Genomic DNA, 18,638 nt, shown 5'->3' with positions numbered 1-18,638 from the left:
GAAATGTGGTACAACTAACCATTTCAAACCCAGGTATGTTTGGGACAGAAGCCTGCCAGTCTGCCCCTAGTTGGTCTTCCCCCCTCTGAACAGGCATTAATTAATCTTAGAAAGCAGAGAGAAGCAGATTTTTGGGCTGACAGGAAGTGGTATGGATGCGAGCAGGCGTGCGCAGACAGACATTGTGGTTAACATTAAGTGTAGTTCAGCCCTAAATTCTCCAAGGATGAAACGTGTAATTTACCCAGTTTAGTCGGGCTGTTTCATAACCCGTCTACTTACTTTCATACTTAATCTTTCTCCACTTTTCCCCCAGGAAGGTCTTTTGGTCTACAAACGACATACTCACAGCTCTTACCACAGAGGCTAATGAGTTGTTCTGCATGCCCCATCACAAGCCATGCACATATCTACAGATCTGTGCGATGTGCATTTTCGATGTGCCAGAATCGAAACCTGCCCCACAAACAACATTCTCAGAGACGGCTGGTTGTCGTCAGCTAGCGGGGGGCTGAGCCAGACCATGTGGCTAGCACACTTTCTTTGTCCTGGCTTCCAGCAGGGATCTTGCAGAGGTCAGGCGGAGTCAGGTGGCTAAGCGGTTAGGGAATCAGGCTAGTAATCAGGAGGTCGCAGGTTCGATTCCTGGCTGTGCCAAACAGCCAGACGTTGTGTCCTTGGGCAAGGCACTTCACCCTCCTTGCCTCAGGGGGAATGTCCCTGTACTTACTGTAAGTCGCTCTGGATAAGAGCGTCTGCTAAATGACTAAATGTAAATCTGGCAGTGGAACCAGACGACAGCCGACTCACAGGGAATCGTACCCTCTCTAAAGTTGTGTCCTGAACCGACACGCAAAGGACTGGACAGTTTGACAGCAGTGTAGTGTTCTGGCCAAGTTAGTCATGGAATCCAAAACGTAATCAGCTGGATGGAAAGTTGTATTTGACAGTTGTCTGTGTCAATGTTTCTACTGTATCCATCCATCAAAAACAATATTTCGGAATTGGAAAATAAATCTCTTCAGAGACAACATTATAATAAGACAAAGAACTCAAAGCAACAGTGTTTTATTGAGCATCGATTCAGGTCACCGCTGTTTATCGTGATTGGAATCCACAAGTAGAAAAACACAAACGACACACAAGCACAGCTTGAACATTCCCAGATAACACCTGAAGGCCAACCAGTTGGATTTCAGAAGGTGATGTGTAGAACACACACAAAACAGTCACCTGTCACACATTGGTCTTGTTCTATTCCACTCACAACATATATATATTATATATATGGTTAATAATAGAATATCCATAAAAAAAATAGGCATTAGGACCCACACCACAACTTTGCCCTGCATCTGACTGTAACTCAGTGTTTTATCTATAGCAGAGTTCGCCCCCTGGTGGCTTGTTGAGATACCTCAACTCTACGTAAAAGACAAGAAGCCCTTGATAAATGACTAGGGGATTGGATTTCATGCCACTAAAACAGGCAAAGGTCACTTCAAGGTTTTATGACAACTTGCTCTGCCTGCAAGTGGCATCACCTTACATTTCTAGAACTTTACTTGAAATACTCATAATGCTATACCAGTAACATTCACACTGTTGTAACAGGTCAAAAGAAAGAAAGAAAGAAAGAAAGAGTAAAATAAACTGATATTAGTTCATGTGTATTAACCGGTCTGTGAAATAACTCAGTAGGCAGTGGTGAATATGTTTTGGATTCAAGTTGTAGTACAAGCACACGTGAATACTGAATATAAAAACCTACTAAAGACTTGAAATGCCATGACTGAACTCTTCATCTGGAACACATGAACATGTTGTGTGCTAGTTCACAGCTCAGGCAGTACGTAACATGTCCTGTTCCATCAGAAACTAAGTACCTGAATATCATTACACACAGATGGTAAAAACCTATATTTTCTCCACACATTCCTACATTCTCCTTCACATAATATCCCCACAGAGAGTCAACGAATACACAGATAAAAAAATAAAAACATTTCGAAGTCGCTTCTGTTCCTAACGAAAAAGGATTTAGGGCAAAAGCCTCCAGATGAACAGCAGCCCCCCCTGACCGGCAGCACACCTCCAAGGACATTTGTCCTCCCAACCATCAACGTGGGTTTGGCCTGCTTTCAGCATTCATGCCAACTGCTGTTGGCAGAACATGCGTGGCAATGCCTGCAGCTGTGACAAGTCACCACACATCAACATTAAGGTCCCACTGACGCTGGTCTGGTTCCTGCTGAACACATCCATCCACAACAGGCCGACTCCTGACTGAGTCTGTGCATAAGGGGAGGTTTAGGGGCGGATTGTACAGACATGTACTTGTATAAATAAAATACTAAATGGCACTACACCTGAAACTTGAACTTTACCATATCAAGAGGCCGTTAAAACTTTAACACCAATTATCATTGTCAGAGGAGGGGCCGTGTAGGTATATGGGGCGAACACAAATATTTTGTCCCCACCAATGTTCAAACCAAACCTATGCCTGTGTATTGATGGTTTGCATAAGAGGTAACAGGACTGACGACTGTACACAAAGGCAGAGGATACTGCTTCCTGTGTGAGTTAGGATGCTGGAACACCCGCAAAGGAATGTTTGGCTTGAGGCTTCATGGAACAAAACGTTTGCGTCTACAAAAAATGTCCGGTCTTATGATATATTCATTGTGCTTTGTCAGTCTTACTAAGCTCTCGTCATGACCAGTTCACGTCATTCACAAAAGGGAAGGCATGACATCACCATAGGACAAACTGGTTTTGAAGTCCTGAGTTTCAAAGACAAAGCTAAAGCGAGACAGTCACTGGTTGTTTCCGACAGAGGCCCCTCATTAGGTTTGGGCCCGTGTTGCCTAACGCTCCAATCGGCCGAGGGCAGAGGTCTCTGGCCCCGCCTCACTGTGGGCACGGAGCATGCTCAGTGCAGCGAGAGGAAGCCGGGGTCGGGCGTGTCCCCCAGGATGAGGGTGCTGCGGCTGAGAGACGGCGATGGCCTGGCCAGCCTGAAGGCCGGGTTCAAGGAGAGCAGGGAGGCTCTCCTGCTGCTGCTGCCGCCACCTAGTGGAGGGCAGAGGAAGTCCATGGGCCGGCGGTCCTGCCGACTGGAGCACCCGGTCGAGGGGAGCCTGGAGGAGGGGTCAGGGGAGCTGGACGCGGCCAGGCCCAGGGGACTGGTCTTGGGGGAGCCCTGGGGACACATCCCCTGGAGACGGAAGGAGTGAAGCACTCTCCCCAGGAGGTCCTTGGTTCTCTGAGTACACTGTGCGGTGAGGAAACAAGAGAGAATGATCATGTAAAGGAAGGAAACAACAGAATCTAGGCTGAATATATCACATACTCAACCGAGAGACAAAGACAAGACACAGAGAGGGTGGTGTTGATGACAAGCAGAGAAGGTGACGATCAGACGGCAGCGTTATGGAAATGAGCTAACCCGTAACAAAGAAGCTTTCACAAAAGAGTTAGTGAGTGGTCGCAAGGTCGGGACCATTGCTCTGAGACGTTTAATGGCGGCGGAGTTATGACGTCTGCATCCCAGCAAGCACAGGACAGCAGCATGGTACACAAAACACACAGATGACCAGACCCAGACGAGTCTCTCTCCCTTGGTCTTGCTTCCGTTGAGGGTGTCAGGTAATATAGGCCAGGAGTTGGGTTACCATCGGGTTAGTAAGTTAGCTGAAAGGCCGGCCTTCTTTCTTTACACCAGAGAAGTCCCCCCCCACCCCAGACAGCAGGAAGGAAGTGAGGAGTTATGCAGATGGAGGTGTGAGAGTCATGTTGAAGGGAGTCATGCAGGTGTGGTCAGGTAACATCACAGCTCAGCATCACCACTACACCTCTCCCCTCAGCCTGCGCCCTCAGCAGTCACAGCTTATATCTCTATATACACACACACACATTACATCTATATACACATTATATCTATACAGTACTGTGCCAAAGTATATATATTTTTTTTTACATGAATTTGTTGTCAATATTTATTGTCCGCTGTTTTTGTGTGGCAGTTTAAAACAGCCTTGTTGAGATGCTGCGTGCAGTCTTTTCATCTGATTATTTCTTGAAAGCGTTTTTTTTTTGTTTGTTTTTTTTGCTTTGACTTCTTTCTTATCGGTGCCTAAGCACAGTACTGTATATGCCCCCAAACGCAGGTGAAAACGACTGGCCTACGACTACCCCGTCTCCCTCCACTGGCTGAGAACACGGCCGTGAGTGAGGGACGCCGTGGGGAGAGCAGAGGAGCACTGGGACGGCTCAGAGCGCCGCCCCTCGTTCTTACCCTCCTCTCGCACATGCGGGAGAGCCCTTTAGGCAGTGCAGGACAGAGCAAAGTCCTGACAGTTGTCCTCCTAGTGGAGGGGAGGATACACATCAGAGCTGGGCGTTAACACTGGGCTCCACAAGGGAGGGAAACAAACACACACACAAACACAAACACACTCCTCCTATTGATGTACTTAGGCAGCCCTCGTACCGTATTGAACAAAACACATGCTTCTGGAGTAATGGAGGAAAGTTTAACAAAGCTTGAAAGCATTCATCTGAGATTAAATTTGGGGACAAACGGCAAAATCATAATAAAAACAATGTTTTATTTGAGATAGAAATAGATGCACATTTAAGATATATATTCCAAAAGTATATAAAGAAATAATAGCAACTCATAACAGTGATAAGTGAATGTGATTAATCTCAAAACGTGACTTGGTATAAAGTGCGGTATGTTTATGAACACCTCAAATGCCAAAATCGACAGTTCTTTGGTGGCAGGATTATCATATGTATAGGAACACAAGCCTGACCCAGATGAATATTTACACAACAACACATTGGGTCTACAGCCATAAAACAAAACACTTGGTGACATTCTGTAAAATCCCTTAATTTACCCTCACCCGTGTAACACATTTAAAGAAGTCATCAATGACAACTTGTCTGCTCAGCAAAGCACTTGTATAAACTCACAACTCGACAAAGAGGTAGATTAGGCAGGCAGGCAGACACGAGTGGAGTCGGTTCAAGTAAACGCTCAGTTAACGTTTGCAAAACGTCCATCCGTTTGCATGGACGTCATGAGGGTTCAAGTGCACAGCAACAGCATCCCTCACGTTTAGCAATATGGCACAAAGTCATGGAGGGGCCTCCGTCTAGGGGCAGAGGGAGGGGCAGGGGGCACAGAGGAGGGGGGGGGGGGGTGGAGGGCTCAGGCAGGGCAGGCACACAGGGGACCCTGGGCTTAGGAGGGAGTGGATCAGGACGTGGCCACTAGGTGGCGCCTCCTACCATGTTTGTGTCGTTCTTGGCCATGAAGGGGAGGGGCTCGGCGTCCGGGGCACCCGCCGGCGGCTCCTCCTCCGGGGGCACGAAGCCTCGCCGATCGATCAGGCTGGAAAACACAGGTGTCACAATGCTTTTAAGGGTATATGGGTATATTGGGTCTTCCCTTTTGGCACTTGTTTAGCACTTGTTTAGCTTTTTCACAATGTATGCTTCATGTTTGGGCTACTTGCAATGTTTGGGACAATCTCGTTGTTATGATCAGTGACCTATGCTCTTTTGTAAAGCTCTCTCTTGGAAGTCGCTTTGGATAAAAGCGTCTGCTAAATGAATACATGTAAATGTAAGAGGTTACAATGCTTTTAACGGTATATGGAAGATGTCACAACACTTTTCAGGGTATATGGGTTAAGATGTTACAATGCTTTTAAGGGTATATGGGTTTAGATGCTACAATGCTTTTCAGGGTATATGGGTTAAGAGGTTACAATGCTTTTAAGGATATATGGGTTTAGATGTTACAATGCTTTTCGGGGTATATGGGTTTAGATGTTACAATGCTTTTAAGGGTATATGGGTTTAGATGTTACAATGCTTTTAAGGGTATATGGGTTTAGATGTTACAATACTTTTAAGGGTATATGGGTTTAGATGTTACAATGCTTATAAGGGTATATGGGTTTAGATGTTACAATGCTTTTAAGGGTATATGGGTTTAGATGTTACAATGCTTTTAAGGGTATATGGGTTTAGATGTTACAATGCTTTTCAGGGTATATGGGTTTAGATGTTACAATGCTTTTCAGGGTATATGGGTTTAGATGTTACAATGCTTTTCAGGGTATATGGGTTTAGAGGTTACAATGCTTATAAGGGTATATGGGTTTAGAGGTTACAATGCTTATAAGGGTATATGGGTTTAGAGGTTACAATGCTTATAAGGGTATATGGAAGGCGACTGTCCTGCATGGCTGACGAAGGCAGCAGTGTTCCTCTCTACTGACCTGGGAGGAAGAGGGCCACACAGGGTGACACAGCAGTTAGTCACCATGCTGTTGTAAGTGTAGGGATTCCCAGTCTCCTCCGGGTCACTCTTACTAGCCCAGGAGCCTTTGATCTGACCAGGAAACACCCAAACAAGCCAACAGTAACTACAAGTCCCAAGATCTCTCTTTGAGGGTTATAACTTGTCGTAGGCGAGGGGCCCAGGGGGCTCTTGGTGGTGTCGGTCATGACTCACGTCTTCGTTGGTGGTGAGGTTGGAGGCCACTAGGTAGGTATGGAAGCCCGAGAGGCCCAGAACAGACCAGATGGAAAAGAAACAGATGACCAGCTCCACCACGGTGCAAACGGGGGCCAAGTCAAGGCCAAAATCACGGCCGGCCAAAACAACATGGTCATCACACAAATGTCTATATCGTTTCTAAATCGAGGACGTTTCACAGCGACATACAAACTATCACAGGCTACATCAAATCGCACTACTAGCTCAGTAACACTGAAGTGAAATCAAAACGCCACACCCAGTCTGTCCCACGCAATCACACAGAGTGTGCGACGCACCCGTCTAGCCAGTGACATCATCCCAGGGGGACTTGCGGCGTCACGCCTCAATGAGCTGATGAACTAGCATCTGCCTGAAAGCCGTGACTTAAGGCCAGGCAAGCGTGTGTGCGGGCAAGGCTCGGGGGCTCATCCTATTAGCAGGGAGTGGGCTTACAACCAGTCTACAGCCAGGATGAAACGCCCCGTCAACACCCTGACCAGGGAACAGATGGGGAAACGTGCTGCGGCAACAGGCGGTGGGGAAGACGCATGTGGTCAATAAGCGGTCATTTAAACAACGCTTCCGTCCGCAGCTCCACACACAGAGGGCATTAACGAGTGCAGGAGATAAGCAATGACGACGGCGTCCAAGTCACAGCCACTGAAACCAGGTTGGAAAGATGTGCCGGTAAATAAAGGATATCTCGAAGGACTCTCCTGGATTGCGGCGATGAGGCCCTTGCCTTCCTGGGAGCCTGTAGGAGAGAGAAGCATCCATCAAACCAACACCGCTACGCGCTACGGCTCATTTCATGGAAACACTCAAATGCATGTGTGCTGCTAGTGTGTGTGTGTGTGTGTGTGTGTGTGTGTGTGTGTGTGTGTGTGAGTAAGTGTGTACGTCTAAAGTGTGGATGAGCGGGCGTGTGCGTACGTAGCGTGAGGTGTGTGACGACACAGCCGAAGATGAAGGAGGTGAGGAAAGAGAGAGAGATGATGAAACTGTAGAAGAAGCGGTAGTTGCGTCTGCCAACACAGTTCCCCACCCAGGGGCAGTGGTGATCGAATCGCTCTGGGGGGAAACAGGAGACAATCATTTCAGAAAACCAGTTACAGCACGTCCATTGCTACGTACAGCAGATAATCAGGAACTAGGAGTGTAGTTTGAGTAGTCAAACAGGTCTTGGGGCAAGAAAGTGTCTGTTTGAGAAACTCCCAACAGCAGAATCATCTCAACGACAATACTGCATCACACCACAGATAAGCCCGACAAGGCAACCAAAACACAACAAGGCCCTGGCTTTGTTTACCAATGTTTACATATGAAACAGGCCACGCCTCTCTTACCTACGCAGTTGTCACAGAGGCTGCAGTGAGAGGTCCGTGGCGGGCGGAACATCTTGCAGGTAAAGCAGTACTTCAGCTTAACCACCTGCTGGTTAATAAGGATTTCCTTGGTGCGCGGAGGGGGGCGGTACGTGGAGGAACCCGTGGTGTCTTTAATGAAGGGGGAACAGAGGTACTGGTCATTGTCCCAACATGCACACATGACAGTCACAATCTACACGGATATCACATTTAGAGAAACTGTCATACTGTTAACCAAGAGACAGCGCAGAAGAGACAAACATGCTACGCGTTACATGCTCTCTACATCAGCGCTGACATTTAGTAATCGTCTTAAGTGGGGCTATTCAGTAAGCACTGTTTGAAGCACTTTGCTCAAATCAACCCCCAGATGGCGAACCCCATGACGCCCTTCTCTTACCTATCTGCTTCTCAATGTCGGCTGCCTCGTCCGGCTTGGCCCGCGGCAGGATGCCCGGGTCCGTAAAGCTCGTCTGGAGCAGTGAGACGATCACAAACACAAATAATACCCCTCCAATCACAGGTATGAACACAGTCAGGTGGGTCACCAGGAACGGACAGCTGCAAATAAAAACAGCGGATGTTGTGAATGTGTTCCCCTTCTCAAGTACAGTTCCCAGTAGATCAGTAGCTGGCTTCAAACAATAGGGCTGACCAGAGTGTACCGTGGTACATTTAGGAAGTATTCAGTCGAACACATGACTATAATATGGTTCACCATAGATATACGTATAGCTAAGGATATGCTAAAAAGTTCTAAAGCTAACGAGGCTCATAAGAAGACAGGACAGTGATTCTAGTTAGCTAGAGTAGCTAGCTGTCATAACTGGATTGGTGTAGTTACTCACTCGAACGCAAAGAAAAGGCCACTGGTCACTACGATAAGGCAGAGTGTCAATGGTAGGACCCCAATTTGTTTGGCGAGAATGACCCGTCCGTCGCAATAAAATCGATTCTTGCCTGGAAATACTTCCCATTTCCTTCGAAGCCTGTGCCCATTTGTGTCCGTGGACGGTAGCGTTGATGAAGGTGTTGAAACAAGAGCCCGTGGGTCAATCTGCTGGTACTCACAATTCTTCATCATGATTCCAACAATCCACTAACTTACTGTAGTAGTCCTACCAAGCCTTACACTAGATTGCGAACAAGAAAGCGACCTCCAGTTTGATCTCTAAAACCATGCTGGAGATGGAACACTAGCTAAAGCAGGTTTAACACATCCTTTGATATTCAATACCAGCCAACCTGGCCAGCTAGCTAGCCAGCTAACCCTAGCTAGCTAACCCTCTCGTCTCGACATCCCTCGCCTTCCACAACTCGGTTTAAATACGACGACCTTGTTCTGTTGATTGCCAGTGCCCTTCTACTATTCAGTCAAACTAGCTAACCTCAGTACAAGTAAATCCATTAATTTTAAATGTTTAATTCTCTTTCATTGTCGGCCACAAACTGTTTACGTTTGCTAGCTCGCTACTAGACTGTGTTTAAAAAAAGGTTGACTGTGGGTGAGCTGGCTGGCAGTGTCATTTAACAAACATGATCCGTGACGTGTACACCTGCGCAGTAACTGGATAGAGGGGGTTGGGTGAGAATCAATAAGCCAAAGAGGGATATCACATACCCAACCCACCTATTGAATGAACGCACTTTTTTTGCGGGGGGATAATGTAAACTTTAGTATCCCAGAAATGTATAGTACATGTAAATGTATAACACTAGCAAGTAGCAACAAAGCGTACCGCATTAGCACAAGTACACTGGAAATGTCACTTGCCCACTTGTGGTAACTGGTAACTGACAACGGGTGCAATGGAAATATATGACTTAAGAACAAACATGGGAAAGCACTACACCACATTACTCAAAGTAATCCCTTTATTAAATGCTTTCCTTCCACAGCTATTCCACGAAAGGTTTCCAGGATGAAAACATCACAAACAATCCATAGAGTAGATGTCTTCAGCACACACAAGCTTGGAGAGAACCCATCCAAAACGTCCCCTCAGATGTCTGTCGGGCTGTCGCTCAGATGTGCACCCTGAAAGGTTTAATATTATAGGGCTTGCATGAGGCGCACTCGAACATTTACACACAGTGACCACCATGAACAGGCTGAAAAGAAATGTCAAACCTGGGTCTGACATGTTTGACATCCGAGAGTCACATGTCCTCATCTGTTCCGCTAGCCGGCTTTTCCTTTCCTCCAGTGTGATAAAACGCCCTCTCCGAGAACGCTGTGTTGACAAAAAAAATACAATTAAACACCTATTAAAGAGGATTTAGTAATATACTATTAACGAGGTTTACACAGAGAATCATGAAAGGAAAAGTTGGTACAGTTCAGAAAGTCTTCAAATGATATGAAACCAAGTAGGCCTACCTTTTTTATTTTCCCACTCAGAACGTGTTGTCCTCTCCTGTGAAACTGCACTACACGATCCACCGGGGACGGGGTACCGGTTTTATTCAAACCGAAAAAGCCCTTTATTGCAGAAAGAAGACCCTTTCGTGTGAACTCAATACTGTCTCCATCTTCCTTGCCAGGTGGCGATGTGTCATCCTTAGCCAATAAAACAGCTGCAGGGATGCTGATGTCATGATGGTGCGACATGAACAGCAGGGTCTCTTCAGCAACGAGGTCCACGACGCACTGAACGACGGCCTTGTCCCGGGGATCCAGGGCCGGGCCCAGCCGGACCTCAGAGCCCATCCTCTCCTTGCTACGCTGACGAACACGGCTCGTGATGAAATCCGTGGCCCATGGATCGCGACATGCACCGCACGCAGCCTCGTCCCAGCACACTTTGAGCTCCTCGCACCTGGACAGCCGGTCAAGTGCGCTGTAGAAAGATTCTAGAGAATAACGGATGAGTTGCGCCTCCATTAGCATATTGGGACACGACTCCTGAAGCAATCTGTAGATGATCTCCCACATTGCCTTGCAGTTCACTGCGCACACACCGCGACTGGCGTAAGACAGGCGTTTATCTGCAACGGTGCATTCATCCATATGGGTGGCTTGGTCACGGGTAGTTGCAGAGTAAAACTCTTCATCGGAAAAGTGCTGGTACACCTCGTTGGCCACAGTGTTAGCCAGAGCTGCGTTGACAAGCTTGGTTCGAAGCCTCAGAGCACTCTCCAGCGCCTCCTCGGAGCCACACTGATCCACCATCTTCTGGTATATGTGTCTGGCAGCACCATCCAGCTCTTCCAGGGACGGCTGGCGCCACCTCCGCGCCGTGCTAACGCTGAGGGTCAGCATCACAGGGCTGGTCAAAAGCTCCACCATGACAGCGTCAAGGAGGTCTCTCTTCAAGTCGGTGGAGCCCTGAAGACCAATCCACTTGGCTTCTGGAGCTCGGCTAAACGGTATGATGTCCAGGACTCTGAGAACAATGTCCTCAGATATGTTTGATGCTGGACAGGACACCAAGGAAGCATCCGTGTCCACTCCAGGAGCAGGTGAGGGAGGGGCATCGTCGAGGTTAACGGCACCTATCCTGCCTGCCACTTTGGACACCTCCAAGGAAATTGAGCTGGCAATCTTTTTCACCATGTGATCTTTGCTTGTGGAAACAGCTTGTCGCAAGCTCTCGTGTGAGCCACTGTAGCTGAGTAACTCCCTGTGGACGCTCTGCGCCACCTCAAATGTGCAAGACTCGGGCATGACGAGATCTCCACACACAACCACGTCGTTTGGAGAGATCTTCAGCTCATTCAGGACGTCGTCGATGAGATCCACGGCAGTGTCACTCAGGGTAGGACTGGACAAGCACGTGTGCAAGTCTCCCCCATCTGAGTAGATGTTGACGATTAAGGACGACACTATATCCTCAAGTACTTCAATGGGCAGAGAATGAAGATACTCAAGACATGTACACAGGCTTTCAGGAGCCGATATTCCCCGTCCTGGTTCGGGTTGGGCTTCAATGACATAAAACCATGCCGGCTTTTTACAGGTCGTGTCTGGCTCCTCTTGAGCTGAAGAGTCCAAAGGCGTAAGGACACTTAGCCCCTGGTCCATGGTGTTGTGGTGGCAGTGTTCAGTCTGCACAGGTGCCTTGACTAGTGATGCAGGCTCCCCTGAGGGGTTCCCTAGTGCACTTCCAGACCAAGGAAGATCTGGTTTCATGGAACATGCAGGCCACATGACAGGCCCCACATCTACTGAAAGAGGGAGGGAGAGAGAGAGAGAGAGAGAGAGAGAGAGAGAGAGAGAGAGAGAGAGAGAGAGAGAGAGAGAGAGAGAGAGAGAGAGAGAGAGAGAGAGAGAGAGAGAGAGAGAGAGAGAGAGAGAGAGAGAGAGAGAGAGAGGAGAGAGGGAGGGAGGGAGGGAGTTGTGAATATCTCACTCCGACATATACTGTTATATTTACTTCACAAAATCAAAAGCAGAAACAGCTGCGAGGTTTTTCCTTATGTCTCATGCAAATAGAACTTGGTTCTTTAACTTTTCTTTTTGATATATTTACATGAAATGTAGTACTACGCAGTTATGAACTAAGTATTGACTGTAGCAGATTTAAATAGCTTCGCATTGATTTGCTCGTATTGTAACAAATTCGATTTTTGAGTGAGAGAAAAAAACCCGGAACTACCAACTCGGAGAAGCTGCTGGTATTAATACTTTCGCAATTTTGCGGCCAAGAGGCGTGACTGGGGTGTCGCCCACTGTCACACAGACTTGTTATTATTTTGAGATGAGACCTGTGGTATTCTTGTAGTCATTATACCTCACAAATAAAGTCCGCTGTATGACAATCAGTCACGGCGGATGGATGAAGAAAGCAGTGGGCGGTAAATCCCCTCAGAGTAAATGTTTGCTGTTACAATATGATAATATCGATATTATGTCGTCATAGAGAACTATACGTGCAATGCGTAACAAATCGACGCTCGAAGCCAACTTCTCTAAATCTGTTTGGGGGTCAGAGCCTACTGCGTCCCATCAAAACCAGTGTAATTGCCAGTAGGCACGAAAGCATTATCCCATATCAACCCAAATTAGATGACAAAGGCGAAGTATTTCGGGGTATTTTCTAGAAGGGACATAGCCTATAAACAGGGTGTAAAACTACTATGAAAAAAAACGAAATCAGAATTCTTTACATTTCACTTGTACGTTGTCACTGTTTACACACCTGCTTTTTTTGTCGGAGCGTGGGGTGAGTGATCCAGTTGCAAAGAGCCCATCACAGACTGAGTCACCAGGTTACAGAGGTGGGGCGAGGCGACCTCCCTGCTTCCAGGGACCTTCTCAGTCTGCCCACTTGATGTCTGAAGCAGGTCACAAAGTTTAGAACCCTGACGCTCCATTTCCTCTGACGCAGATAAGAAGAGGTCTTCCACACTGAAATGATCCATCCACTTGTTCACCAATTTCTCTACAGTGGATCGCAGGAGGAGCACGGAAGGTGCTGACAGCTTTGGCTCCCATTCTCCTGCACAGATACTTCCATCGTGTGTCACCTTCTCTGAAGCCTGAGCACGGCTGGAGAAATGACCTTGAGTCTGTGGCGGCTCTATCACCCTCCCTCCCAAACCTCTCTTATCCCAATCCTTCCTATCGACCATCGCAGGGGATGACACCTCCACGTCAACTCTCTGTCCAACCAGCACGTCGTGGGGAATATGGGGGGACGGGGTCGCCAAATCGTCAGAGGTTAGAGCTGTGGAGTGTGACCTGCATTCCTTTAGCATCTTTAGCTGTGTCCCCCGCGGGCCCTGTGCCTTCAACGTGGCCAGCTTCGGGAGCATGCCTCTGGACTGGCCCCAATCTGCCGTGGCAGCACGCGGGGCGGGAGACGCGTCCGGGGTGAGCCATCTAGGGGGTTCGTTTGACTCGGTATGGAGCGCGGTCTTACTCGTGTGCTTGAACATGGCCTGAGAAAGGGAAGAGGACACACGGTCGAAGGTCCTGGGTTCATACTGAACGATGGGAGTTCCTTGGGCTTTGAGCACTCGGAGGATATCTTCAACCATGTGCTGAGTGTCACACACAGCCTCCGCTTGTTCTGTTGAGTTATGCAAACGCTCCTGACTTGACAACCGTTGAACCTCGTAAACATAATTTCCGAGTATTTTGTCTGAAACAATTTCGGCCTGTGACCCACATGAGTCGGTAAGAAGGGACTTAAATGACAATGGCTGGGGAGGGATGGCGATGGTCACCTCAGTCTGACCTGAGTATAAAGCTGTTTTGGAGGCAGAGTCGAGGACAGATACTGAGACAGTTTCAATTGTATTTTTCTCTGAGTTCAAGTTCATCCGTTTATCCTGTTTGGTAATGTCTTCTAGCTTCTCTAAAGCAGTTTCAACAATGCCAAGGATGAGGACATCCTCCACCTCTTTGTTGACCTTCCCTGGCTGAACGAGGCCCTGTCCTAATGTTGAAATATTCTCTTTGATCTTCTCAAACACTCTGTAAGAAACCCTGGCTGCCTCTTGCCTTGGATCTGACTCCAAAGGGAGCTGTGGACTGTCTCCTGGACTCTGTGAGGCTGTATCGCTCATCTGACTTCCACATTTCTGTGATTGTGTGCCTCGAAGGATTGGCGTCATTTTGTGCTCATTTTTGGCGGGATCGTTTGTGCTTTCAGCTGTGTCTTCCTCGATGTTACGCAAGATACCGCCGACCATGTTGTCAGCGTAAGACACAGTCGCTGAGGTTTCCCTTGACGGATGGCATGAGCGGGCATACCTTGAGGTGAACTGTCCACCCAGCAGTTTGCCGTCGGAGCTGACGTCTTCATCAGCCCGCTGGATTTCTAGTCTCAATCCACAGGAGACACAACACAGAGCTTCACTGCTGGTCCTGGGGTCACAGGAGCAGGAAGTTGACGACCGGCTGGACGATGGAACGCTAGCCTTGGAATCCTCAACAGCTGAGACGACTTTCACTTTCTCCTTAGCAATTATAGAGCACACCCTCTCCAGCATGTCATCAACCAGTTCTTTGGACAATAAGTCAATCCTGGAAAAACTTGGGAGGTATTTGTTTTGGCTGGGGCATGTCTCTCTAACTAGACTGTTTAAATCACTGGAACTTTCAGTCATTGCTTGTACCTGGCTGGGTATATGTGCATGTGAACCGAACTGTACAGTACTGCCCTCTGCTGTCAATGCAGCCCTCGCACACTTGGTCAGGGTGCATACGTTGTCAAAGTTATCCTCTCCAACATTTCTGTATTGAGCCTCTTCAGTTTCAGTGTGTGTCATTTCAGTGCAGTTCCTCTTTGCCAAGACAGCATTCACTGACTTCCAAATGACTTCCCATATGATCCTCTCAGCCTCTTTTATGAGGCCGGGATACAGTAACTCAGAGGTGGGGCTGCTGGGAGATCTTGACCTCCTTCTGTCCTCCTGCTCTCTAGAGAAGCACTGCACACACAGACTGGACGCTACCTCATGGTCCACAGAGAGAGACACAGGGTGCTCACAGTCAAGGATGTCCACTGGGGATTTCTCAGGGGCAGCATTGTTCTTCTTCATTGCAGGTCTGGACTCAAAACTCTGCATGGCCGGGATCAGAATTCCATTCACTTCCTTCACAACTAATGTCACGATGTTCCTGACAGTGGAGTAGAAGCAATCAGCGGAAACCTGTTCAAATGAAACAAATGACAAGTGTGAGCCTAACGTAGGATGCCAAGGCATTTAAACACGATTAGGTACAATTAGAACTTTCATTAAATCTACAGATAAGCAAATGCATGTTTGGCATGTTTGACCTTAATGACAGAACCAGTATAGGTGAAAATTATGAGTAAACTATTTGTTTTAACTTACAGATGTCTTAGATTGTCCCTCCATATGGTCCACCTCCCTGCAATACATTAATAAGAATGAGGTCATGAAAAAACTTGGAACTAGAAACATTTGATTTATTACATTCTGGCCCAATTTGCAATCTTAAAAATGATGCACAACAGTTGGAGTCACCTCTTAGAATGTTGCAGGGTGGTGTGTATGTGGTTACTGGAATGTTCAGTGGAGTCCTTGTGTACTTCACTACCACATTTTGCCAACACAGATAAATCAGATTTTGTCCGAGACACTTCGGGACATGCTGGTAAAAAGTGCACATTAAAATCAACTGTTTCAATAATTGACTGACATTTAAGTCTGTTTATGATCTCTTGGTGTGTTACACTCACCTTTAATGTTAGTTTGAAGAAAAATGGATGTATCCTTGCTCACGTAATCAGTCATATTATCACCAAATCCAGAGTGCCTCTAAAATGACAAACATCCAATCTTGGTTATGCTTTATCCACAGCTAACCTACTTCTATGCCAGCAGGTTATAGATTTCAACTTCACAAACCTTTATTTTTGGCAGTGGCTTTAGCTTGGTGAGTGTTGGCCTTCTCGCCACCTGGTCGATGCCGGTCACTTAGAAGGATAAAACACAACCCATAGTCGGTCCAGTGTGTTCATACAGTGATTGTCATGTTGCGATGGTGAGGTCAATCCTTAGTGTCTCACAGGATCTGCTCTTTTCCTCTTGCAGAATGGTGTTCCTCACATTGGTCAGATGGCCGTTCATCTCAGAGACGGGCTCAAGCAGGCGTTGCAGTTTCTCAACCGTCCGACCTTTGCACACTCTCTGTTTCTGGAAGTCAAAACACTTTATAGTAGTCACTGACGAAATTGAACGAGGTATTTTGAAAGGCATGCTTAAGGTTAACGATCCCTTTGAAGTCATTTGTCTGAACTGGAAGAGAGAGCAAATGGGGGAGCGTGAACCACCTTTTTATCTTGCTCTTCTTGGGAAGCTTTCGACTTCAGTCTCTCCAGCCTCATCTCCCTCTGCACTTCGGCAATCACCTCCTTCAGTATGTTACGTCCCTTCGTTCTGCACGCCTTCAAACATGAACAAGCTGTTTAGTCTGAAATATTCATGACATCTTCCAGATTTCTTTGAATGTTTGGTTCCTCGTTGGCCTTACCTTCTCAGATCTGCTTAGAAAGTGCTTACATTCACTGCTGTAGAAGGCACTCTGGGTGTGGATCTTTGGCAGCTGTATACAAGAACAGTCTCCTGTCCCTATTAGTCTCTCTGGCCTGGGAACAACATCCACATGGTCAAACTGACACATACTCCTCAACCATGACTTAAACCACGGCTTCATTCAGTCTGTTTTACCTTCCTCTTTCATCTCTGCCCCTGAGACCATATGCGTACATTATTTCACCCCTCACTCACCTGTTCTTGGCTTTACGGAACTCCAGTGTAAACACGCCTCTGCCCTCAAACAGAATCCTCTCCATCACATCCGTTATGGGAACGTCCGAAGACAGCTTCCCGTCTCTCTGCATGAACAGAAGCATCCTGACCAGCTCCTTCTGGCAAAACAACACATGGGAAAATACACGTTTTCAGTCTATCAACACCCTATTCGTCAGACCTTTCATTTGATCATTTGATATTGAAACTTGATTACCTGCTCAGCTCTAAACCTCTGGTCCCAGTCCAGCTGGACCTCAGCCAGGTAGTTCCTGTACTTGTTGAATTCCTTCATAGAACAAATCACCTAAATATACACAACACGTAATTTAAATGTGGTTCTGATTGTATCGTTATTGTATATTCTTGATTTGTTCCAAATTGAATTGTTTCTAAGAGTGTTGATGACTGACTTTGTCATCTTTGGTTATGTATCCATTTGTAAGGAGATGATTGTGAATGTCTCTGCGGTTCATGTACGTCTTCAAGTTTGGATCATTTAGGTTGTTGTACAAAGAGGGAAGTTTGTAGCCATTGGGGTCAGTCAGATCAAATCCTCCCTTTGGTTGAACAAGCTGTTGCACATGTAAATAAAATTGAGCAAAATTGTGCTTGAGAAATAATTGTTGAGTACTATTATCAGAATTACAAACAGTATTATATTTTATTGAAAACCTCCAGCGAAATGAAAAAACAAAAAAAACAAGAATACATTTGTTTTCCAATCTCAGCACTCACCCTTTGGCAGAGGCGAGATGTGTGAAAAATAGTGGGGACTCCTGTTGGGTTCAAAGGTATCTTTCCGCACAGTGACAGATTTGGGTTTGAGGTACTTAAAGGATTCATGATTTCACCATTCTAAAATACAGAGACATGCACAGTAGACAGTACAGTAGGCAAAATTACTTATCGTAACTTAAAAAACTTATCTTAACGACTTAAAAACAGATTGGTGGGTACAGTAGATATTAGTTTTTATTAAAAATCTATATTTTTGAAAGACAGATCAATATATATACCGTATATTTTATGAAGTCATTAACATTACGCAAAATGTAGGCTACTGCATGACACAATTAATTCACTAGTTAAACAACTAGTAGGGCCTAGCGTTTATGTCTCAGGCGTCGCCAGTGCTACAGTAATAGGCTATAGGCTATAGCTATATCTTGTGGTTATGCAGGATACTATTTGCAAGCCCAGACATCTTTGTAAGTGGTACCTTTGGATCCCCTAAGGCATGTTCCAGGCTTTCATATCGTTGAAATGTCATGTACTCTGAAATCTAAACAGTTTGCTAATGTGAGAACGTTTGCTGGCTATCTTATAAGCAACGCTGCTAGCTAAATAATTCGTCAAACTTCATGAAAATCCTTCGTCGTTATGGCAACAGGAACTGAACGTATTTATAAAAACTGGACTGCCTTTGACTGTACTGTACTTGAGTGAGCATCGAGCACGCAGCATCCAGTACATTA

At 46.6% G+C, this 18,638-nt stretch overlaps 2 protein-coding genes across 6 annotated transcripts; both read right to left on the bottom strand.

Moving 5' to 3' along the window:
• Window positions 1-1,052: 1,052 nt before the first annotated feature.
• On the bottom strand, window positions 1,053-9,479 carry zdhhc18a (zDHHC palmitoyltransferase 18a). 2 transcript variants are annotated; one of them, XM_084702304.1, is made up of 9 exons: window positions 8,893-9,479; window positions 8,333-8,493; window positions 7,912-8,061; window positions 7,499-7,636; window positions 7,268-7,319; window positions 6,539-6,641; window positions 6,303-6,415; window positions 5,305-5,407; window positions 1,053-3,277 (listed from the first exon to the last, which is right to left on the bottom strand). In XM_084702304.1, the coding sequence occupies exons 1-9, from the start codon at window positions 8,907-8,909 to the stop codon at window positions 2,936-2,938; spliced, it is 1,179 nt and encodes a 392-aa protein (XP_084558430.1). In that variant the 5' UTR covers window positions 8,910-9,479; the 3' UTR covers window positions 1,053-2,935. The 2 variants fall into 2 exon arrangements, with proteins under 2 accessions (XP_084558430.1, XP_084558429.1); XM_084702303.1 differs by having other exon boundaries at window positions 8,781-9,478.
• A 328-nt stretch (window positions 9,480-9,807) lies between these two features.
• LOC146300394 (uncharacterized) lies at window positions 9,808-18,568 on the bottom strand. Of its 4 annotated transcripts, none has more exons than XM_084702300.1 (16): window positions 18,383-18,568; window positions 17,899-18,018; window positions 17,574-17,735; window positions 17,378-17,467; window positions 17,140-17,276; window positions 16,883-16,997; window positions 16,683-16,796; window positions 16,419-16,545; window positions 16,258-16,325; window positions 16,089-16,167; window positions 15,874-16,000; window positions 15,721-15,757; window positions 13,074-15,534; window positions 10,313-12,099; window positions 10,064-10,166; window positions 9,808-9,970 (listed from the first exon to the last, which is right to left on the bottom strand). In XM_084702300.1, exons 1-16 carry the CDS (start codon window positions 18,431-18,433, stop codon window positions 9,864-9,866), a joined length of 5,685 nt encoding a protein of 1,894 aa, XP_084558426.1. In that variant the 5' UTR covers window positions 18,434-18,568; the 3' UTR covers window positions 9,808-9,863. The 4 variants fall into 4 exon arrangements, with proteins under 4 accessions (XP_084558426.1, XP_084558424.1, XP_084558425.1 ...); XM_084702298.1 differs by having other exon boundaries at window positions 17,140-17,279; window positions 18,383-18,567; XM_084702299.1 differs by having other exon boundaries at window positions 10,313-12,096; window positions 17,140-17,279; window positions 18,383-18,567.
• Window positions 18,569-18,638: the final 70 nt, after the last annotated feature.

The sequence above is a fragment of the Hypomesus nipponensis genome, chromosome 2, assembly GCF_054491055.1.
Source record: "Hypomesus nipponensis isolate SF chromosome 2, ASM5449105v1, whole genome shotgun sequence".
In the NCBI taxonomy this organism is placed as follows: Eukaryota; Metazoa; Chordata; class Actinopteri; order Osmeriformes; family Osmeridae; genus Hypomesus; species Hypomesus nipponensis.
The sequence above is the reverse complement of the archived record's forward strand: the minus strand, read 5'-3'. Positions and strand labels throughout refer to the sequence as shown.